Source organism: Acomys minous, assembly GCF_964271855.1.
Source record: "Acomys minous genome assembly, chromosome: 12".
Lineage (NCBI taxonomy): Eukaryota > Metazoa > Chordata > Mammalia > Rodentia > Muridae > Acomys > Acomys minous.
This window is the reverse complement of record NC_140493.1, coordinates 30,705,204-30,730,706: the sequence shown is the minus strand read 5'-3', so window position 1 is coordinate 30,730,706 and position 25,503 is coordinate 30,705,204. Positions and strand designations below refer to the sequence as shown.

At 35.9% G+C, this 25,503-nt stretch overlaps 1 protein-coding gene across 5 annotated transcripts in view; it reads left to right on the top strand.

The window, feature by feature from the left end:
- The window catches only part of CSMD3 (CUB and Sushi multiple domains 3), a 1,109,294-nt gene that overhangs the window by 516,810 nt on the left and 566,981 nt on the right, over positions 1-25,503 (top strand). For all 5 annotated transcript variants that reach the window (XM_084749143.1, XM_084749142.1, XM_084749141.1 and 2 more), the window contains one exon: positions 12,816-12,937. In XM_084749143.1, coding sequence (XP_084605269.1) covers positions 12,816-12,937 — 122 coding nt within the window. The remainder of the gene's footprint in view (positions 1-12,815; positions 12,938-25,503) is intronic.

The window sequence follows — 25,503 nt, the reverse complement described above, 5'->3', positions numbered from 1 at the left end:
GACTTAGGGGAGGGTAGAGATAGGCAGTTCTCTGTGTGTTTGAGGGCAGCTAAGTCTACAAAGCGAGTCCAGGACCACCAAGGTTGCATAGAGAAACCCTGTCTCAAAAAAAAAAAAAAAACCTAAACCAAACAAACAACCAAACAAAAAAACATAGATGAGTCTATGGGGGGCATTTTCATGGTTGAATGGGAGCACACAGTTCATTTTAGGTGTTACTGTCAGTTTGTTGGTGATGGTGAGTGCTTTAAGATAACATGCTGAACAAATCAAGAGGAGAAGTAGCTATGCTGCACTCCTGTATGACCTCCACAACATCTTCCACTACCTCCAGTTTGCTGCCTTGAGTTACTTCCCCTGAGTACAGTGAACAATAAACTATAAATTATAAGATTAAGTAAACACTTTCTTCCCAAGTTTCTTTTGTTTATAGTGTTTTAGAACAGCAATAGAAACCATAATTAGGAGCGTGTATTTATATATATATATATATATATATATATATATATATATAATGATATATATATAAACTATTTGATATCTCAGATCTTTTCATGAAAAATTTTAGATAGTTAGATATCATTACATCAGTTGTCATTTCCCTTTATTCAGTTGATCTCTCCAATATACACCTCCTTGTGTTCTTTAAAACCAAAGCTCTTTGTCTATTAGTTATTGTTACACACACACATACATGTGTGTGTGTGTGTGTGTGTGTGTGTGTGTGTGTGTGTGTGTGTAAGCAAACACTTGTATATTCCTAAATACATCCTGCCCAGTCTGTATATTGTTAAATCTATTTTTACATTCAGGGATAATCACTTGATATTGGATACCGTTCTCAGCAATCCTTAAACTGCCTACAATACTTTGTGTACGGTTGAACATGCCTACATCATTTTGTTTATGGTTGAAGCCTTTTGGGCCTTCCTCAGTCTACTTTAGCATGTCTATGGTTGTTGTCATTGTTCAGCTGACCTTTAGACAGTCATTTCTGTGATGGTTTATGGGTATAGCTTCATTAAATTATTAAATTAATGATTAATAATGGCTTAAGAACAAACCAGTATTCTATGTTGGCACTTTCCCAGCATTTTACAGTATATTTATGGTGACAGATAGCCAAAAATAGCAGTAAATAACTAATAATATATTTTAATTTAAAAATGTAAAACAGTGGTAGACCATATTATCCTGAGTAAGATTGCTTCCTTATATATGTCTATCATAACTACTGTAATCAGCTTCCCACTGCTATAACAAAATACCTGGAAATAATGCATTTTTAAAAGATGGAAAGATTATTTTGGCTTTCGGTTTCATTCCATGTTTGACTGGTCTGTTGTTTTGGACATGAGGTTGTGCCGATATTAGAGACATATTTTTCCAGTAGATAGGATGTGAAAATGTAAGGACACAAGGATACAGTGGAGTAAACTTCTTATCTTATGGCACCTAAGAAGGAAAAACAGAAAGACAAACCAACAGAAGTTTCAATATCTCCCTTCAATAGCAATCACTTAGTGTTCAACTACTATCAAATGGGCCCCAAATCTTTTGTGAGTGGTGGGGGACATTATTTTATTTTATTTTATTTTATTTTATTTTATTTTTGCATGTACATTTATATCATTAGACATATTAAACAATATGCTACCTACAGCAAGAAGAACCATGAAACAATCAGGAACTATATTAATGTTACACTCACAGTGCTTTGATTATTTCTATTTGGCAACCTTAAAGAACACATCTTTCCTATCTTGGTGCATATAAAATTCTGAATGTAAATCAAAAGCTATCATATCTTGTCATTATCAACTTAAAACATCTATCTAGACCTAAAATCATCTTAACCCCTGAACAACTAAGCTTAATTGTAAAACTGAACTATCTAGTCTTTAACCCCATCAGAGATTTGAGAAGGGATAAAATTGATTACCTGCGTATACAGAAGGGTCAGGTTAGCTGCTTCCCAAATAAGAAGATGATAGAGACAGTTTGCTACATGAGCAGTCACCCAAAACTCTCTTTAATGTTGGCACATCATCGTCAGCCTTCTGGCCCACTATATCTGACAGACATATTTGTGAGGCAAGGAACTATTGAGGACTTGCTTACCCTGTCATTGTAGAGTTTGGCTGTCAATATGCTTCCTTCCAAGCTTGCCCTTTCTTAGGCAGAATTTGGTCCATGGTAGATACAAGGACATTTTCCCCAGTGTCTTGTTTGCCTATTTGAAGCCATCTCCATAAAAGTGTTCCCTGATGCTCATTATGTTCTTTGAGGCTGGTTGGGTGTTGCCGGGTTAACCTGCCTTATTGTCAAAGAATCTTGAAAATAATAATAAAAACATCTTTAAATGCCATATTCTCTATCTCTGAGGATTTTGAAGACTTTGTCTAACTATTTTACCTTACTTTTCTATAGAATCATATCTATCTGTTACATCTAGGATGTATATTCTTGTGATAAAAATAGACTAGTAGTTGATATGACCATGATTTGACCAACAATTAACTTCTATACCTTATTGTTCCTAAGCAGCCTGCAATAACACTTTCAAAATATTGGAAGTAAACCTTGTATTATAATTGAGTTGTACGCATACAACACCTCATATTAGAGTAGAAATATATAGAATATGTATGAAGAATAATCTTAAAGATTACACCATCAATAGTTCCTCACGATTGGTCCAAACTTTCCCCATAGGGTCCACAGAAACTGAACCTCCAACCAGAGAGCAGCCATGGGAAATATCTAGCCTCCACCCACCAAACCACCACCATATGCAACAGATGTACAGTTTGGTCCTCATGAGATACTTCCAACAGCAGAAGCAGGCGCTGTTTCTGACAGTGTTGCCTGCCTTCGGATCCCTTTCCTGGGATGCCTTGTCTAGACTCAATAAAAGATGAAGCCCCCAGTCCTATTTGATATGCCAAGGGAGTTTGAATCCTATGGGAGGTCTCTCCTTCTCTGAGAAGAACTGGAGGGAGGCTAAGTGGGAAGAGAGAGGAAGTGAGGGAGAGGGGCTGGGAGGAGACAAGGTGAGGGAACTTCCTAGTGAGATTTAGTGTAAATAAGTAAGTTCAAATTTTGAACACTTGGGCCTTTGGAGGAATTTCAGATCAAAGTATATTCTAGGAGAATACAAACAAAACAAAACAAAACAAACTCCCTAAAACAAGAATAAGGTTTGGTAAATAATGAAGATGAATGAAAAATAAATGTTTAACTTATTTTGCTATAATGACGTAGCATTTTTGATTATCAAAAGAATGTTCTAAAACCTTAATAGTTTTCCTATTATCATAAGAAATGAACTTAACCTCTGCCCCATACGTCTCTCTTACTAGACTTTCTTACTCACAGAGGTAATAATGAAAAAGAACAAAGTACATGACTATAAATTTTAATAAGTTCAGATTAAGTTCTTTTAAAAATCCAAGATCTTAAAAGCTCAGCGGTTCTTCCTGGGAGGAAGCATGGATGTTCCTGTCCCAGAGAGTATCCTTTGATTGGGAGGAAGCATGGATGTTCCTGTCCTTTGATTGTCACAACCAGAAAGGGGATTTTAAGATGAGAAGAGCATGTATGAGTAGAGGGAAGGATGTCTCTAAGCCTTAGGTAAAACCATTTAAACCCCCACAGCAACGCGATCCTTCTCTAATCCAAATTGGTACAGGTGTTGAGAAGGCCTTCTCTACACGGATCTCTGGGGCCTGCAAAAGCACACGGTGAGAAAGTGTGAATTGGAGAGGCTGAGAGGCACTGACGTAGCGATGCATTTCATCACTCACATTGGTAGATGCTAATGGTTGCGGACTATTGTAAAGCACTCAACGATGCTTCCATGAGCCACAGCCATGGTATTATTATTAGGGAAAAAAAAGACATTTTATATTTTTCTAGAAGATCCCAAGATACAGAGGTCCCAGGGCATCCTGAAAAGCTCAGTGCAGTTTTGTTTACTGACCTTTAAACCACTAAGCTTGTGTTCTTCGGCAGAGTTTCAAATATCCTGCAGTGATACTCTTTGTCACTAACTAAGTCTCAGGGGCGAGAAATCTGTGAGAATGTGTTGCCGAGGTGTTTATGCCGTGATGGAGATGGTGTGAACCGAGGGCTCTGTGTCAACTATCACCTGTGTGATTTTTGCCTTGCCTGGGGACTGGCCCCAAGCTGCCGCAGCTCAGAATTTCATTGTCACTTCTCCTTCAGAATTGATTTTTATTAAAGGAATTGATTTTCATACTAAGTGTACATCCAAAAATAAGATAGCAATTGTTAAAATAGTAACATAAAATGCTGGTAAGGAAAGAATGAAAGAACAATGGTGCATAATTCCAATATGGTGCTTTCAAAAGAAAGGCAGCTTTGAAAAAAAATAGTTTTTAAAATAAGTGCCTAAGAAATTTAAATAAATGTTGGAATTTAGTTAGTAGTAATGTACCAATTATATTTTATTTCTTTGGACAAATAAATCATGTTTTAAATAAGAGAGTAGCATTCTGAGGAATTGCATACATGTATAATAACCTGTACTGTAATTGCAGCTTTCTGTGACTCTGAAATTATTACCCAAATAACAATTTGGGCAAATAAAATGAGATAAAGTCATCATTGAGAATAAACTAAATTAGAATTTTTATTTTATGTTTCTTTTAAAAATAACATCTTTTTGAAAATCAGAGGAGGTATGATTGTTAATCATAGTCTTATAACTGAAATATCATCTAGTATTTATATTTCTACTCTTTATTTAATTAATTTATTCAATTTACATCTCCATTGTTATCCTCTTAATTATATCCTCCTGTTCCTCTCTATTTCCTGTTCCCTTAGCTCTGTGACAGAAGGGGACCTCCTTCCCTACCATATGGTCACAACCTATCAGGTATCATCCTGGTGGCCTGTTTATCCTTTCTCTGAGTACCACCAGGCCTCCCTTCCAAGAAGAAGTGGTCAAACATGGGGCACCAGAGTTCATGTCAGTCAGTCTCTTCTCTCCACACACCTGTGGAGAATGTCCTGTCCATTGGCTAGATCCAAATAGGAGTTCAGTGTTTACTGCATGTATTGTGTTTGGTTGATGCAGTAGTTTGAGCAGAAACCCCTAGGTCCAGATCTGCCTGTCATGATGTTCTTGTTGGTTTCTAGGACCCTCTGGATCCTTCTATTTCTCCATTCTCCCATGCATCTCCTACCTAGAGTCCCAATAGGAAGTCCCCACATCTGTCCTTGTCTTCTTGTTAGTGAAGAATTTCATGGGACATCCCTTTCGGGCTAGTGTCCAATTATGAGTGAATATATATCATGTGAGTTTTTCTGGGTCTGGGTTAATTCACTCAGATTAGTGATTTCTAGTTCTACCCATTTGCCCACAGATTTCAGGATTTCCTTGTTTTTAATATCTGAGTAGTATTCCATAGTGTAAATGTACCACAGTTTCTTTATCCATTCTTCTACTAAGGGGCGCGTAGGTTGTTTCCAGTTTCTGGCTATTATGAATAAGGATGCTATGAACATGGTTGATCATATGTCCATCTTCCACCCATCAGAATAGCTAAGATTAAAAACTATATTTCTACTCTTAATGTCATTAAAATTATCTTCTATCTTTATTCCATATAACAAAGCTGTGGCTCAGACATTATAAAAATAATAGTTTATAGTACGAAAGAACGTTTTCAAGAAGACATGTTTTAATTGACTTGTCAGTATTTGAAAATTGTTTTACATAAACACCCACATTCTTATTTTATATTGAAAAATTAAAACACTTGCGTATACTTGGCTGAGGTTTAGATATCCGTGAACACTTTGAGTAAACCTGCCCTCCTCTACTTTGATAAACGCCTGCCAGGTAACCCATGCATCTCCCCATTTTCTACCTTAACCTATCCTAGCTATCTGGTGGGTCTTTTATAGGTCTCTGAACATATAACATTTGACTTGGACACTTGTGTAATATATCTTTCTCTTAATTTAATATGGTCATTTCATTTTAAAATGTTATTTATTATAATTTATTTATGTTACATCCCGGTTGTAATCCCCTTGCTCTTATCGTCCCATTCCATCACTCCCTCTCTCTTCCACCGTATTACCCTCCCCTAGACCTCTGACAGGGTGGGGGAGCTCCTCCCCCACCATCTGATCACAGTCTGTCAGGTTTCATCAGGGTAGCCTCCATCCCATTCCTTTGTGTGCCTGCAAGGCCTCCCTGACAAGGGACAGAGATCAGATCTCATGCACCAGAGATCATGTCAGAGGTGGTCCTCTCTCTTCCTCCACCCTAAACACACAGATGGAGAATTAGCTGTCCGTCAGTTACATCTGAATAAGGGGTGTGGTACTCTGCATGCGTTGTCCATGGTACATCAGTTTGTGCAGGCCCCCTTCGATCCAGATCTGTTGGCCTTGATTGTCTCCCTGTGGATCACATCACCCCTCTGGGTGTTTCTATCTCCTCACTCATATAACTTGAAGCAATCTGCCCAGAGTCCATCTGAGAGTCCCAGTATCTGTCCCAAACCCATGCAGAGTGGAATTTCTCCTCAGAGGAGATCTATGTTGGGCTAATATCCACTTATAAGTGAGTATATACCATTCATATCTTTCTGGGTCTAGGTTACCTCACTCAGGATGATCTTTTCTAGTTCCATTCATTTGCCTGCAAATACCCCTCCTGGACATATACCCAAAAGATGCTCCACCATACAATAAGGACATTTTATCAAGTATGTTCATAACAGTTTTATTTATAATATCCAGAATCTTTAAACAACCTGGATGTCCCTCAGTTGAAGAATGGTTTAAAGAAACTGTGGTATATTTACACAATGGAACACTATTCAGCTAGCAAGAACAAATAATTTCATTTTTACTAAATTAAAATGTTGAGTTCTAATTGAACTAATTTACCTGTCAGCATGTCAAGATAAAACATTCCTAGAATTTTATTTCTGAGACTTAAACCTTCTCATAGTATTTGAAATTTTCTATCACCTAGTTTTTTCAGTATGAAAGTACCATACTATACATGCAATTTCATTTTTTTTCAAATGCCCAGATAACCTGTGGCAAATTCTGAGGTGCTAGGTTCCTCTGTGTTGTAGTTTCATTTTAAGGCTTCTTTATTTTCCAATTCTTTTTGATCCTTCAGATTTCTTTCTTAGTCTGTTACAAAATGCAACCTTTTCTCTTAATCTCCATGTACCAAGTTAAGCAAAATTGGCAGTTGCTTTTCCAGAATCTTTTATTTTTTTTTCCTTCAATTAATATTTTCTAAGTACATGAATGGGAACAGTGAGGAAAGAGTTAGCTTAATGAAACAGGAATAAGAGATGACAGCTAAAAATAAGTATAGAGTCAAAATAATGTTGCTAGAAAGGTAAAGGCAGAGTTGAGACAGGCATTAAGAAAACACGCTTGTAAGATGAGGGAAAGATAAACAGAGAATACAACACCAATTTGGAAAGCAAAAATGTCCACCTTTGAGATAGTGCTTTAACTGTTGGTGAAGGGCACACAAAGCAACTGCTCTGTGTAGGAGTTCAAGACCCACCTCAATGGGCCCAAGGCTTGAATCTATAATCCTGCAAACCACCGGGACCAGGCAGGGGGAGGGGAGGAGGCAGTTAGGAAGCGCCTATACGGGACACATAATTTGGATTGCTGGCTAAATTGACATAGCAGAAAATATTCTTCTAAATATGTTTTGACACTTGTAGATGACAATAACTGCCACCATTACACAGATTTTTCCGTATGACAAACAATAGTAATTGAAGAGATACATGACTGTCAAACTGCACAAAGTAAGTCAGAGATGAGGGCTGAGTCTTAAATCAGTAACTGATGCCATCTCTTATGAGGCTCAGAGGGCATTTCAGACGAAGGTACAGGAAATAGGGAAGAGAGAGAAGGTAGGGTGAAAAGCTCCGAAACAGCAACCCCCGGACTTGATGTAGTCAGTGATTCACAAAGTTATAGTTACCTCACTGGTTCAGACAGGACCAGGACCATCAATAATTAATTAAGAAAAGTGAGTGGATGGAGCTATGACGAGGATGTAAAATGAAAATAAATAAATAAATAAATAAACAAACAAACAAACAAACAATTGTACTAAAAAAGAGAAAAGAAACAAAATTGGAGAGTGTTACAGGGCCTTCATTTACTTCAGAACAATTGGGCAATTGTAGATTCTGGAAGATGGAGCCTCACTCTTTTTCGATGTGTAGCCTCTTCAAAGTCCACCAGGCTACAACACTGAGGTCTAAATCCATAATCAAACCGTCACATCTGGTTAATATTGGTTCACCCTGCAATATGGACATGAATAATGCCAGATGATACAGTGATAGGAAAGTGGGGGCTGGCAGTGATCCGTGTGCAGTGGTGCATACTGAAACTTATGTAAGCACAATAAAACTTTTTAGGTACTCTAATTCTTTTGCATGTTAAGCAAAAAATATTCCAAATGAAATTTCCTTATTTAAGAGTGTAACTGGATATTACATCATCAAAGAGTCATTCCACACATCAGCATAAACTCAACAAACACAAGATAGCAAAATTCCCTTACTAACTTGATATTATTCTCAAAAATTGGACAAGATGTGTTGGAGATTGACTTACATTCAGAATTTTAGATGCACCAAGATAGAAAAGATGTCTTCTTCAAAGCTGTTAAATACAAATAGCCAAAACACTAAGAATGTAACATTTATACAATTCCTGATTGTGTCATGGTTCTTCTTGCTATATGTAGTTTATTGTATATATGTGGAATAATATAAATGCATATGGAGAAAATACAAAGATACAACATTTTCTGGCAATTCATGAAAACATGAGTATTCAGCTCTAAGAAAATATTAACATTTTTATTACCACATACATAAGAAATAAGTGCAATTTTATTTTATTTAAGAGTGCTTTTAAGAGATAGTTTACCTACTTTGCCTCCATGTATGATGCCTTATGCTATTTTCCACTTTCGAGTCTTTTATTCTGTTCATAGGGAGCACTTTGCAATTAGACTCCTCAGGGAGTAATTAATCTCCCAGATCTATGCACTGAGGGCATTCCTTGTGTTGCCTTTCCTGCATTTTCATGGTTAGGTAATAAACCTGTTCCTGTTTTGTGTTTTCTCTTTTCCTATAACTTGGAGAGTCAGGGAAAGAAAGAGTCTGGTCATCCAAACTCATTACAAAATTCAAAAGCACTCGAGCACCTTAACACCCAGTGCTGTCTAAATAAGTAAATAAATGTAGTATACCTCTAAACTGACAAGACCATAACATGCTCTATGTGATTAAATCAGAATAGCATTCTGGACTTTTAAGATGACGTTAAACTAATAACAATTAAGTGAGGAAGAGTAAACTTACTATTTTTACCTTGAAAATATGTATTTGTCACCTTTAGGAGAAATTAATTTTATTGGATTTTACTCAAATTTATCTCATCTTAGGGAGTCTGCTTCTTGCTGATTTTAATTATGTTCCCTTTACATAGTCTTTCCTGGTTTTCATTTTCTGCTTTGGGTTCATTTCATCATTATTCATTATCTATGAAAGTCCTTTCAGGGAAGACATGCATCAGATTCCTATTCTTATGCAGATATAACTAAGATGTATTTCAAGATTAATCCTCATTGTTGCTTCACTCATGACAGTTTATCAGTGTTTTGTGAAGACAGAGAGACTAAAATGTCCAATTAAGCATTGTAGAGCTGAAACACTTATAGGTGATTCCAGACACTGGCTTAAATAGGCTTAGTCATTCACTTTCAGACAAGAGTAATTGTGTCTGTGTGTGTGTGTGTTTCTTGAGCAAATAGCTCGTTTTATGTAGAATATTTTATACAGTATAGTTCTTAATTTTAACTGACATATGGAAACAAATTTGTATATACTGTATACTTAGGAGTAGCATCTGATATGTGCAGATATGGAAACATCATATAAAACTTGAATCAGATTAAACACCTTTGCCTCACAAATACGTCGTTAGTGTGAAGCCTTTAAAATTCCTTCTTTTTACATTTTTAAAATGTAAAAGTAAGTTTTTATCAATGTTCTTCCTGTTCTACAATAGTTCTTCATCATGTTTTAAGCTATCTTATAATAAATTAGTAATATCATTAAACTTTTCTTAGATATGCAAACATCTACAGTAAAGAACAAATAGAAAGTTGGTGCTTGGTTTGTCTTTGTTTGTAGAATTCAGGCACCTCTGCCTAGAAAACAGCACTGCACACACTCTGGGTATTTGCACCCTAATTAACACTCATGTCAGCCCTATTCAGACACACCCACAGTCCAGCCTCATCTATATAGTTCAACAGTTGAGTTTGTTTCTGCAGATGATTGCTGGTTACATTAAGGAGACTGTCAGAAAAAAGAAATCTAACATTCAGAGGTGTTAAAATGAGAAGATCCATTAGAACACAAGACTAGAATGGTGTAAGAAAAGTGCATCACTGGTAACTACCAGAGATGGTAAATAATCTCCCTATAGAAGATTGTAATTGTATATGTATTTTAGAAAATATTTTTTCAGAGAATCGCTAAGGAGATTGTATCATACACACCAGTGGCCAGCTTGTGATTGCTTTAATAGTTCTCAGAGTGTTTAGAGCCTTACTGCCTAGCAGGTCACTCACAATAGAACATTTTTATAGATTTGCTGTTTGGGTGGTTTTCTATAGGGTCTACAGTCAGTAGCAGAAATGGAGAAATTGTTTAATCCCTTCCATAGACAATAATGCTACATCAGTTAAGATTTGCTCAAGTCAACATGAGAAGAAATATTTCAGAATTGAGAGTAGCAGAATTAGTTATATATTTAGGTATGGCACATTCCAGAAACAGCAAGAGGCAATACTAGCACAAGCAAATTCTGTGAATATGAAAGATAGCAGGGCAGGAAACTGGACAGAAAGTCTACAAAAATGAATTTGGATTCCATGTTAGACAGTTTCTAACTGATTCTATAAGAAACAGCCACAATTAGACTAATTGTTTAGGACTTAAGATGCTTCTATTTCTAGACAGATGTTTTATGTTGATAATGATGAGATATGATAGATAATTGATTTACCCTAAGGATTTTAGACGCACCAACATAGGAAAGATGTTTTCTTCAAAGCTGCCAAATACAAATAGCCAAAACACTAAGAATGTAAAATTTACATAATTCCTGACTGTGTCATGATCCCTCTTGCTGTAGGTAATTTATTGTATATATGTATATTGCATATATGTGTAATAATATAAATGTATATGAAAAAATATATTTAATAAAAAAGAAACAGCCATATAAGTCTGCATGCAATTAAGTAACATAATCAAATATACATTTTAGATAGACTAGTATAATAGTACAGAGGATGCTTAAGGGAAAAAAGGAACCAGTCTGAAGAATAGATAAGCGACAATCTACTGTAGTCAAGAAAAGCTATATAGAATTCATAAGCTTGAAGATGAAGAAAACAAGGAAATCAGATGTATCCTAATAATAGTTCATTCCAAGTCTGTGGCACTGTTTATAGCTAATAGTGAAGTACAGGGGTAAGTTAGAGGATGTTTAAGTAAAAGTTGTCTCAATTAAAAATTTGCAGAATTCTGTGCATTTAAATATGTCCGTAATTTTATGTTTACTTTCTGGAAATACATAAAAATAAGAGGGCAGCCATCTTTTAAAATGTTCTCAGAATTCCTAGGATACCTGGGAAAATTTTATCTCGAAATCCAAATAAATGACAATGATGATGCAGATACTTTTAGGTTATCAAATCCAACATGAAGATCTACGTCATCGAAATAAGTTAGAACAATTGTCCTGGTGCTGTTTTCTAGAAGACTGATTGTGGGCTTATCATGCACATATTATAACTTGATTTTCAAAGCAAGAATGCTGTAAACCCTTTACAACAATAGTGTATATTAAAATACATGCTCAAATGCAGCTTACTTAAAAAGATAACCCAGTATTTTGACAGGCTAGGAAAAAAATAACATGCTGGGATTTTAATGAAATAAAGCAAAGAAATGCAATTCACAGTTATTAGCACCTAGGAATTTTTAGTCGAGGAAGAGAATAAAAAGGGACGTTTTATAAACTAGCATTTTTATTAAGAAGAAAGAGGTGGAAAATTAAGGAACTATTACCACTTACTTTGTCAATTCATTAAAATTACTTGCATGGCCCTTCTTTTGTCTTAGTGATCTAATTCACACAAAGAAAATGAGTCGATTTAATATTGACATCTCTCCACTATTATTAGCAGTCCTTGGATACTCATTAAAGTCTAAGAAATTTCTAGATTTGCTTTTCAAATTGCTCAATTTAAGGTATTGCTTCCTTCTCTTCTGGATTTGTTTTAAGATAGTATTAGCTAGATATGCCTCTTGCTAACTGAAAAGGTCGAATACAGAAGATATTTATCATACCTTATACTTAAAATTACAATTCCTTGCCAACATTAAAAATACCAGGGTCGGCTTCCTTGCATGTAAAAAACACTGCAAAGGCTTGTAATACAAAATATTTCAATATATTTTATACTTTCGTTTACGATTTGTTTCCTACTAATTTTCAGACTACAATGCTTTCAAATTTTAGAATGCAGCTGGCATTCTAATTTCGATACACAACATTAAAGTATCATGATATACATTTCAATGCAGTCATAATTGTGCGATTCTGAACTTAACTCCTATTGAAACTATTTGATTACTGTGATTTGACACATGGTGTACACCCATATTTTGAAATTTCAATTTTTCTTTCAGTGAAAACATGCGGCTCTAATCTTCAAGGACCAAGTGGCACATTTACGTCTCCCAACTTTCCATTCCAGTATGAAAGCAATGCACAGTGTGTCTGGGTCATCACAGCAGTGAATACAAATAAGGTAAGGGTAACTGCACTTACAAAGCACACTCATGAGGGCAATGTCGAGGAGAGGACAGAAACCTGTAACTCCATCATGATTTCACGATGCAGCCTTGTTTACCGTTTAAAGAAATATAAATGAGAAATTTGAAAACTTGTGTCTCTGCTTCCAGTTACAAACAGAATACAAATGAATGTATTCTCAAGTTGTCATGGAATGGTTTTTGATATGTCTGCATTGAGTTTGCAAGCTGGGGCTTCTTTTCCTGAAACAGCTGTGAATTATTGGCTCTTTACTTGACGTATTTTCTACTTGATGTGCGTTTCTTGTATGTATGTTTCCATGGACAGGTAGCATTCATTGGTGTTTTGCTACCACTAGCAATAATCCAGTAATTTATTAGACACAGATGTCTAATGTACTCAGAAGCAATTAGGGGATCCATACTGAGGATGTTTCCAAAGGTTGGACTTTCTTTCTGATTGACCATAGCATTGATAATGTATTACAGGCCACTGTACTCCAAACAGAAATATATCATCAAATGTGGACGAGAGAAACTAAACTTATATGCACTCGTTTGTTTTCACTATCCTTATTCTTTTTGAAAATGTGCATTTCTCTGTGATTTTTGTTTTAAATTCTAAATGCTTCTCAATTCATTACATCCTCATATGTTCTCTGCTCATCATGGAACCATCTTAGTAGTCAATGCCACAAAAAAAAGTCAGATCGTGTATCTCATACTGACATATAGTTTACAGAACATTTTGGGTTGTTTCAGTTCTGAAATCAAATGCCTTTTTTTCTATAAATTATGATGAGTAAAGTATATATTCTATATTTTATAGTGAGTACTAAGTAAAATAACCTATATTGAGTCACTTTTCACCTTAGGAGATCTTTAGAATTCCTCTAAATCATATATGCATATTTATCAAAAGTAGGAAAAGTAAAAACAAAGAAATGGTAAATCGGACCATTAGAAAAATAAGAAAAATATTCTATCACTTCAACTGCAGTTATTAATTTAATTCAAAATAACAATTTAAAATTTTAGTGAATGCATCCTGTGGCCAAATTATTTGTAGTTTAGAAAATAAAGATTTAAAATCTAGTTTTGATGATATCCCAAGACTTGCTCAACAAATTATAAGGGTGATGGATAATCTTTACAGTAAATTAAAAATATTTAATGGATTATTAAATAATCATAAGGCTCCCATTTGAGTAGTAATTATGTTTTCTGCATTTATGAGAATCCCTGAACAATGATTCTAAGATTAAGTAGAGAAGATCTGCATTGCATTGACTTGATAATGAATGTGTGGGTATGTATCTATATGTGTATGTATGTATGCATTTATGTATATACGTATCTATGTGTGCATGTACATAGGTGTGCATGCATTCATGTATGTATGAACGTATATACTCATTATGGTAGGTCTCACAAAAATCTGTATATATTATATTGAAGTAAACATAAACTAAGTGTATTATTAACTATGGAAAAATCAAATTACTTTAGCTGAGTGAAAATTTGTTGTGTCTGATGATCATGTAAAATACCATCAAGTTGTGGCCCTTTCTAAAAGTATAGAAGACATTGGCTTTGAGAAGTGCAAATTACTGTCGTGATTGAGTTATCTTTTTTTTATTAATTTATTCTTGTTACATCTCAATGGTTATCCCATCCCTTATATCCTCCCATTCCTCCCTCCCTCCCATTTTCCCCTCATTCCCCTCCCCTATGACTGTTCCTGAGGGGATTACCTCCCCCTGTATATGCTAATAGGGTATCAAGTCTCTTCTTGGTAACCTGCTGTCCTTCCTCTGATTGCCACCAGGTCTCCCCCTCCAGGGGACATGATCAAATGTGAGGCACCAGAGTTCATGTGAAAGTCATAACCCACTCTCCACTCAACTGTGGAGAATGTTCTGTCCATTGGCTAGATCTGGGTAGGGGTTTGAAGTTTAGTGCCTGTATTGTCCTTGGCTGGTGCCTTAGTTTGAACGGGACCCCTGGGCCCAAGTTATCTTACCTAATATGATCTTCTAGACTTTTTTCTATCTCTGAGTAAATATAAAAACTGATTTTATTAGTATAATTATAATAACATAAAATACTAATAATAATAATTAGTAAATTTATCTCTATTTGCAATGTTCTGTGGAAATTTTTCATACTTTTAAACACTAAATCATATTGATGATTCTATGTTACATATTTATTTTACTTAAATGTAAATATGAGAGAGATAGACAGAGACTAACACAGAGATAAACAGAGATAGAAGGAGAGTGAGACTAAACATATCCGTTAATAGAAGAATTATTTTTCCTTTTGCATAATGCATGCATGCATGCATGCATACATACATACATACATACACACTTCTATTTTATAGTACACAAATAGTTTCAGCACATAGCTTGAAAAAAAACTTTGGAAAGGTTTACTTCCACAGATTGCCTCCTAGAACACTTTATGGAAGGTAACTGCTAACCTCTCACTCTTGCACACATCTCTGTTCTTTGGTATGAATCCCAGGTAAGTGTACTATTTAAAACTGCTCTTGTATAACTATCTTTGAGTGTTTTAATTCACATGTTTTTATATTTGAACATATACATGCTATTATACATATCTAATGTACATACTTACCTGGTCAGATGATGGATGATATCTATCAGACACCTATGGATGCTTTATTTTTGACAAAGGAGCCAATATCATACAATGTAAAAAAGAAAGCCTCTTCAATAAATGGTGCCTAGAAGAATGAAATAGATCAATATTTATTGCCCTTCACAAAACTCTAGTCCATGTGGACCAGAGACCTCAACATAAAACTTGATACAAAAAATCTAATAAAGAAGAAAGTGGGTAATATCCTCAAAGAGAATATAGCTTACTGAAGAGAATATCAATAACTCAGGCACTAAGATTAACAATTAATAAATGGAACCTAATGAAACTAAAAAGTTTCTGTACAGCAGAGGAAACTGTCACAGAATAAAACATCAACCTAAAGAATAGGAAAATGTATTTACCAACCCTACATCTGAAAGAAAGTTAATACCCAAAATATATATTAAGTACTCAAGAAATTAAATACCAGCAAACCAAATAATCCAATTTGAAAAAGGGACCCTGAGCTAAACAGAAATTCTCAACAGAGGAATCTCTAATGGCCAAGAAGCACTTAAAGACATGTGCAATGTCCTTAGTCATCATGGAAACTCAAATCAAGACAAGCCTCATTTAATTTCTCAACGTTCATATACTGCTAGCCTATCCATACCAAACATCACACTCATGACAGAGAGTTCCATTTGTTAATTAAATATAGAGAAAATGAAAGTTGCTGACAGTGGATGGTGATGAAAATGCGTATTTTTTTTTACTTAATTAGGTAGGTTATTTTTTTATTTTTTATTTTTATTAATTTATTCTTGTTACATGTCAATGGTTATCCCATCCCTTGTATCCTCCCATTCTTCCCTCCCTCCCATTTTCCCTTTATTCTCCTCCACTATGACTGTTCCTGAGGGTTATTACCTCTAGCAAAGTAGAAGGATCCAGAAGGTCCTAGAAACCTACAAGTAGAACATTATGATAGGCAGATTTGGGCCCAGGGGTCCCGCTCAAACTAAGGCACCAACCAAGGACAATACAGTTGGTAAACTTTAAATCCCTACCCAGATCTAGCCAATGGTCAGAACATTCTCCACAGTTGAGTGGAGAGTGGGATATGACTTTCTCACATACTCTGGTGCCTCACATTTGAAAATGCATATTCTATGACAAGAAAATTTTGCCACCTGAGGTTTCTACTGACAGGAACTCATAGAAATAATATTTTAACTCTTGGTAGTAAATGTAACTGGGTTTTTTATTTTTCAATTTTATCTCACAGAAGAATGTTGGATCTTGTTTATGCATCAATTCAGGTAGTCTGTGTCTTTTTATTGGAAAATTGATACCATTGATGTTGAGAGATATTAATGACCAGTAACTGTTAAGAGTCTTAATTTTGATGTTGGTTTCAGTAGAGCATTTGTGTGGTTGTGTTTTTTTGATGCTGTAGTTGCCTGTTTACTGTGTAGTTTAGGTTGCAGCTTGTCGCTTTGGGGTGGAGTTTTCCTTCTAATACCTTCTGTAAAGCTGGATTTGTGAATAGATACTGTTTGAATTTGTTTTTGTCATAGAATATTTTGTTTTCTCTGTCAATAGTTATTGAGAGTTACACTGGGTAAAATCATCTGGCCTGGCATCTGAGGTCTCTTATGGTTTGCAGGACCTCTGTCCAGGTCTTTCTGGCTTTTGTGGTCTCTGCTGAGAAATCGGGTGTAATTCTGATAGATTTCCCATTAAATGTTATTTGGCCCTTTTCCCTTGCAGCTTTTAATATTTTTTCTTTGTTCTGTATATTTTGTGTTTTGAATATTATGGGACATGAAGTTTTTCTCTTCTAGTCTATTCTATTTGGTGTTCTGTAGGCCTCTTGTATGTTTATGTGCATTTCTTTCTTTAGATTGGGGAAGTTTTCTTCTATGGTTTTGTTGAGAATATTCTCTGGGCCTTGGAGTCTGGTATCATCTCTTTCCTCAATGCTTATTGTCCTCAGATTTCTTCTTTTCATGGTGTCCTTGATTTCTTGGATGTTTTCTGTCAGGATTTTTGCAGATTTAGTGTTCTTTAATGGTTGCTTCAAAATCTATGGTTGTGTCTTTTAGACTTGACATTCATTCCTCCATCTCTTGGATTCTGTTAGACAGGCTCGCCTCTGTTTGCTTTCCTTCCTCTCTGAGCTCTCATGTTCCCGTTTTTCTTCTGTCTATGTATTTATCATTGAATCCATTTTCATCTTTAAATCTTGAACTATTTTATTGATTTCTTTCATCTGATTGTTTGTATATTCCTTTGTTTCTTCCATTGACTCTTTATAGGCCTTCAGAGCTTGAACAGTTTTATTGATTTCCTTCATGGTTGTTTATATGTTCTGTAATTTTTTCCAGTGCCTCTCTATAGGCCTCTTTTATTTGTTCCACCTATTTGGCTGTGTCTTCCTGCATTTGATTACAAATTGTATTTGTTTCCTCCATTACGAACCTCATTACTAAGGATTTGAGGCCATTTTCTTGCATTTCCGTTATGTTTGACTTCTCTGGGTTGTTTTCTTTGGGATAGCTAGGATCTGGACACACCATATTGTTTTAGATTTTTTTTATATGACTTTATGCTGTCCTTTAGTCATCTTGCCATCTCTGTTTTTGGCAGGTAGCTTCTAGAGTTGGGTGGAGGGAGTCTGGGGATAGATTCATGCATTTTCTCGCAATTTCCCTAGGCTGGAAGCTCTGATGCTTCACTGGTCTGGATGACAGGAGGCCAGCCCTGTAGTTTGGGTCTCTCACTGCCGGTGATGCCCACATGTCCTATATTGTGGGTCCTGTAATTGTCCTAGGTCTCAGAATGTGCGCTGGGTCAGGTCAAAGTGTCCACAGCCTTCTGGATCCTCTTGTGGCACTGGAGCTCTCCAGGAACTTAAGCAGATTGGGCAGGCAGGGTCGAATGTTCACTCTACTTCCTGTCTTCCCGAGATTTCCCTAGTCCCAGAGCTCTGATGTTCTACTGGTCTGTGGTTCCTGGTAGCGTTTTGGGACCCAGACAGTTTGCAGAGTCCATGTTAGTATCACGGGGTCCAAACCGCACACACACTGAGCCCAGTTAGCATCTATGGACCCAACCTGAGCGTTGAGCCCAGATCGTGTCTCTGGACCCAAACGAGTCTTGGGACCCAATCCACACACTTAGTCCACTTAGCACTGAGTCCAACCAGGGTCACCAGCCCAAACCGCACACTGAGCTTGCCAACTTCAGCTAGAGTCTCAGGGCCTGGGCCAGGCTCAGCTACAGTCCCTGGGCCCAAACCGCATACCAAATTCAGCTAGGAACTCTGGGCCCAAACCGCGCACTGAGCCCAGCTAGGTTCTTTGGGCCCAAACCGTGCACTGAGTTAAACCAGAGTCTCAAGCCTGGGACTGCATGTGAGCTCAGCTAGATTAAGGGGCTGAATCACACACCAAATCCTGTTTGGATCTCAGGGAATGAGCCACATGCCGAGCTGAGCTTGGGTCACAGGGCCCAAATCTCGCAGAGTCCCCTCTCCCACAGAAATTCCCACCAGTCACCACGCCAGTCGCCTCTGCCAGAGGGTTCCCAGCTCCCAACCTCCCCAAATCTTAAATTAAGTGTAATGATAAAAAAAAATTGAGTAGTATAGAATAACCTCTGTATAGGCATACCATTCTACTGTTTTGTCTTTATTAAAAGCACATACTGAAGGTCTATTTTATATGAGGAAACATAAGCTATAATTATTACTTCCTTATGTTCACTAGAACAGTGAAACAGATTTTCTAGAGACCAACAATATATTCATTCTGTTCTTCTCACCACAAAGTCTTCAAGAGTTGAAATGTACTCTTCAGTTTCATCATAACTCTTTTCTTAGGACAAGATTGTGCCACGTTTCCATCATTGGAGCTGGGGTTCTGGCACTTCCTTTAACCCTCACACACATCAAACCACTAATTCCTTCTGGACATTTCGGCACTATGCAAATTTCAGTGTAAGTTAGGCAGGAAGGACTCATTTTTCTACCCACTACTGGTACCATAGTTTTGATTCATGGAAAAGCAGACCCAAGATTGAATTACCAAGTGGTTTGTTCAAGAACACTAAATGGAAATATAAAGGTAGTAGGAAAACCAGGACAATTTAATAATAATAATCAAAATCATATCTATAGGCAAAAGCTAAGCAAAGAAACAATGCCATGAAGCTTGTAATCCACACCTGAGAGTCTGGTTCAAATCAGAGAAGAAAGCTGAAAACTCGTACTTCTGCATTCCATAATCATCAGCTAAACATTTTCCAATAAAATTGCCCTGTATTGTCTAAGTATATGAGTACATCATATATCCCTAGAAGCTTATTGCTGAAGTCACTTATAAGTAAATGCATTTGAAAGATAGAGAGATGTTAAAACAAGGAGCAAGGGACATACACAGAGTTCTGGATCAATCATCGGTAGTGTCTGCTGCCATGACAGCGTTTGCTACAGTAGCAGAGAGCAAATATTCAATTCGAGGCAGAATTTCAACATTTCACTGAAAGCAAAGATATTTGGGCAGTCTTTTATAATATTAACAGAGCAATGATAATGTGTATACCTTGATATGTATATGGATAGAAAACAGACAGCAAAAGAATATTCCCAAGAAAATATTGGTGGAAAGCATATATCTAGAAAACTTTGCTCATGACACTTAGAGGAAAAACAAAAATGCTGGCATTTTATTTTCCAGTTGATCACTGATTCACACCAGTACCGCAATCCCTTAACTATTGCATTCTTAATCCCTGCCAATAGTATCTCTCTTCTACATTAAATACTTAATTTAGTTGTAATTATTTTGTTTAAATTTACCTTGTTATATACAGTGCATAGCTACTTAAACCCAAACTAATATCAATGACCAATCAATAGACATAAGAAGAAATACTCGAGTTGGTTTTTATAAAGAAAATCTCAGTGAAAAGAATTAGAGATGTTCTTCACCTCTACTTTGGAGAATAATGAAACCTCTCATCCTACAGTAGCCATGTCAATGTTTTACTATTTGCTTGGCAGTTTAGTATCATGTCAATATGGCATCTGTTACTGGGTAATCCGTTGATGACTTTTTCCCTCAGTAGCCTACATAAAACACATTCAAGCATATGAAAGCCAGCATAGTGGAAGTTTCTTGTCAGTTTGAGATTAATTCCTCTATATCCTCCATGCAAAGTGTCTACAGTAATAGGGTCTTTCTATGATATGTAACCAGAAACACTGGCAATACATAGGTGAGGTGCTCCTCAGGTCTTGTTCCTTAATGAGGAACCAAATTCCCACTTGATAGCTCTTAGTGCAGAACAAACCATTTTTTCCGTAGCATTCATTCTCATAGGCTTTCCTGCTATACTAGGTGGCTTCACAACCAGGAACATATGGCCATCTGCAATTAAGATAAGTGGGTTTCTAAAAAAAACAAAAAAGAAAAATAACAACAAAAGAAATCGGGAAGCATACATATTGTAGGAGATCTGAGAGGGAATGTTGGAGACAAATAGGACTGGATATGATAACATTTTATTAGAAAACAACTATAATTATCAAGAAGGAAATACAGGTAGATATAACAGTTCATTAGAAAGTAACTACAACTATCAAGAAGAGAGAAAAATGAAAAAATAATCTGTGATAAATTTGAATGTTATGGCATATATTATAATATAATCATAAATTTGAATAAAGTTATCTAATAAAAAGCATTCATATTATACAGTGATTAGTATTATGGGACATTTTCTTTGTGAAAAGTTCTCTTTCCTGAGACTATTCTATTATATTCTGAAATGTTCACCGCCTTTTCAATATTGACAGCCCTTATCTTCCCCTTCCATCTCCTTTAAAAGTCATTATATTTCAATATTAGCAATTCATTTTCATTCTCCTTTATTTTCCATATCTAAATGTAAATTCAATAAATTCATTCCAGCTAATTAACATTCCTGCAATATGCTAATGTTTTCTTTCACTCACGTTTCTATTGTTTTCCTTTAGAATATCAGCTAATGTTAACCAGTGAGTCAATGGCCAAGGTAAAGAAAATAATAATTTTGAGTATTATATGGCTTTATGAAAGGAATGATTCCATTTCTATAGTAACAATTTAGCCTAAAATGGCTGATACAATTATTTTCTTGTGAAAATAAATACATAGTTCAAAGTAGCTTGTAGTCCAGCTGGGCCACGCACTTGGTAGGCAAGCATTCTACCATGAAGCTAAATCATTAATTAAAAGTTGTTACTCTTCTATGTGGTACGCTGCAGTGTTGATTCCAAATATAGCTGTTGTTCCAAAGAGAGTAAAGGATAACTTCTATGAGCCAACTTTAAGTGACCATGGCCCAGAAAGAGCAATTTAGATTGTCCTCAGTGACTGGTATCACTGTGGAAACTGTTAGAAAATAAAAGCAAGTTAAAAACAAACAAACAAACAAAAAAAACAACTAGACACTCTCATGCGTATCTCTCTAATGTAGAAGAGTGCAGGAAAGATCATGTCAAAGTAAAACTGAGTTCTAATATTTTATCCAAGCAGACGATTTCTTTCCAGTTTTCCAAAATCTGTATCTAAAAATCACTTTGATCTTATTAGGAGACATCATGGGCAACATAGGAAATGGCAGCAAAGTAGCGAACACAAGTTTTATCCAAAATGTAATCTCAATTTCATATCCCACATTTGAAATCAAAAGAAAACATCCATGTTTACCTCTACTACAGTGTCCTGTGTCTTATGAATTTCCCTATTCCGAATTCTACACTATGGCTTCCCCTTGGGCAGCAGACACAGACCCTGGTGCCCTGCAGCCCACAATTCAGTTAGAGAGAGAGAGGGTGCAGATACTGCCCATGAATTTGCTTTTAACTGGCCTTTAGAGATGGTGCCTCAGCCTGTTGGGTCCCCGGGGGCTTTCTGTGGACTGGTGGGGTGATCTGAGGTCAGAACCATCTGTTCTCCTGGGTTCTCCCCCTGGGGCCACAGATCCAGATGGTAGTACTTCACCAACCACAGTTCAGTACCACATACAGAGTCCAAGATATAAAGCACAGATGCAGCTCACATGTGGGTATACATTCAGACTCCCGGAACTGGGCACCTGTCCTCAGTGGACCAATTGGATGGTTAGATCCACCTATGCTCTACACCGTGTGGAGCTTCTCTCACTGAGGGCTCTCCAGGTATTGTGGTCTGTAGCTCACAGCCCAGTCCCTAGGCTACATCATGCAGTCACAGGGCTGCCATCTCAGATCCCCCACCACTACCTGTGGCAAAGTTTTAACCTGTGCTTCCTGATGCTAAAACATCACAGTGTAGGATGGTAATGTTATCTTAAAGCCACACTTAGAGTCAATGACCTCCTTACTCAATCAACATCATGAGAAAATGTTTTCTGCCCCACCCAGCATCCCAACAAGATAGACAGACCTAGGAGGTAAACGTAACATTTTTCCTTCTTGTTATTTGGGCTAGCAATGTGGAGAACCACTTGGGAGATACAATTACCCTACAGAGTCAAATGAGGCAGGATAAACATCTTCAACATGTATGCTGCTATTTAGTCTCTTTACTTAGCTTTGACTACTGCCTTTGAATTCTAGTCTCTTTTGACCTAACAACATATTCACCTATATTTTATGATAACAGAGACAAAATTGGAATTGAATAGCATCTACAGAAATATTATTTATCACTCTCCCTGTTTCACTTAGGATTGTTTTCATACACTACTGTTAGATGCTCAGCGTGTGATGGTCTCTAATTTGTAACAGCTATCATGAAGGATTAATCATGTTTTTTCTTTTTATTTTATTATTGATGATATAATAAATCCAAAATTGTACCTGACAAATCAAGCATTTTCACTAGACAAAAATCTCAGTCCACAGCATGCTTTTAAAAAATTCCCTATCCTCAGAAAGTTTGTAGATAATACTTTTCAATAAACAATAAAAGAACACAGAAATATGTAATAACAGTTTGAAATACTGCAGAATACACTGGAATACAGATAGAGACCAGAAGATAAGGCTTCCTTATATAAAAATAAATGCAAACAGATAAAAGGATAGATAGATAGATAGATAGATAGATAGATAGATAGATAGATAGATATTATACAAATGGGTACACCTTTATATACAAGAAGATGGATATAGAACCCAGTCAGTACAATTCCATTATTAGTAAGGGTTAGTGCTAGAAAAATACCTTTCTTCTTAATTTAATTTTGTTAACCACACACTATTTTGTCTTAAATAATTTTAGATATATGAAATTTATTATATAAAATTATATACAGTATTCTCAATGATAAGAATATTTTCACAAAAATATTTGAAAAATATAAAAATATAAGTGTATCATTTGTGTCTATCATGACATTTATATTGTATCCTGCAAGAACTAACTGTGGATGAATGATGGAAAAGACCCAACACTTTTTTACCTTTGTCCTCTAGATTTAATATTTCATGCAATTTTCATTTTATGTAGCCATGTCCCTTCAGCAAAGCACTTGAAGTGTCTTATTCAATACGGCATTGTTTCATGTTCCAATCCCCTACAGATGAAAACTAGTGTACAGATAGGAAAGGCATTGTAAAGTAAAAGAAAGCTAAAAGGATTTTATCATCCCATCAATATTTTTCTCTGTCCCTCGACTCTTCTTTTACTCTGGCAGTAAAATATGAGCCCTTATAAGAATTGAAGCTATTAACCTGATGCAAAAGGAAAATGGATGAACCTTAGAGTATTCTTTGAACTGGCACTTATTATTATTAATGGTCTAGGTGAACCCCTTAGAATAGATCTTATGTAACAAAATATATAAGTACAGCCTTACAGTATGTAACCTTTAGAGAGCATAAGAGATTATTCTCTATAACATGAGATTGCTTCTAAACAAGTAACTAATAGATCTGCATTCTTCATTTGTTAAGCCTTTTATAATCTGTATTAACATGTTTCACAAAACTAGCTTGGTATTTGTGTAGTTTTATAAAAAGTAGATTATTTAGAATTATTATGAAATATTTTCATGTATTTAATATGTTACCTTTAGCATTAGACTATTATGATAGGATATGAGTTTGATATTTTTATGTAATAACATTTGATAAAATAATCTTTTGAAGAAAAAATTGTACATGGCTTTTCCACAGTGTTTTCTTATATGTAAAAATTAAAAAGAAAAATTACTGCCATCATATTTATCTGAAGTAAATACTTCTTAAGATTGTCTACACTTTCCCGTTCCTATATCCATAGAACAGCATGAGACCTCAGCACCCCTTACTGTGTCCTGTTTCCATTTAAATCCAGACTAACCTTGATGGTGAATGGACCAAATAAAGAACAAACATATACCATCCACCCTAATACCTTATCATATTGTGTTTACCTCATATGAAGTTTGAAGTTTTAAAGAGATCAATTTTCTTGCACTTCTGGCCTTTCTTCTCATCACTTCTTGCCACATACTTTATATTTCCTGGATTGTAACTTCTTTATGCAGTTTGGTTCAGCCCTGAATATTATTCTCTAGTGTGTGTTGTGTAGTTTTATGTCACTTTGACCCAAATTAGTATCATTTGAATAGAAAGTGATTCTCAATTTTCTCCCTCTAGACAAGCCTGTTGGCCATTTTCTTGACTTATGATTGTTTTCAGTGGGCTGCGTATGTGGTCCTAGATGGTATAAGAAAGTAGGCTGATCAATTCATGGGGAAACAAGCATCACTCCTCCATATCCTCTGTATCAGTTCTGGATGAGGGACGATAAGCTGTACGATGAAATAATCCCATTTTCTCCCAAGATGCTTTTGTTCATGGTATTTTATAACAGAAATAGAAACCCAAACAAAATACCCTGTTCACAGTTGCAGTATCTCTTGCCCTGAC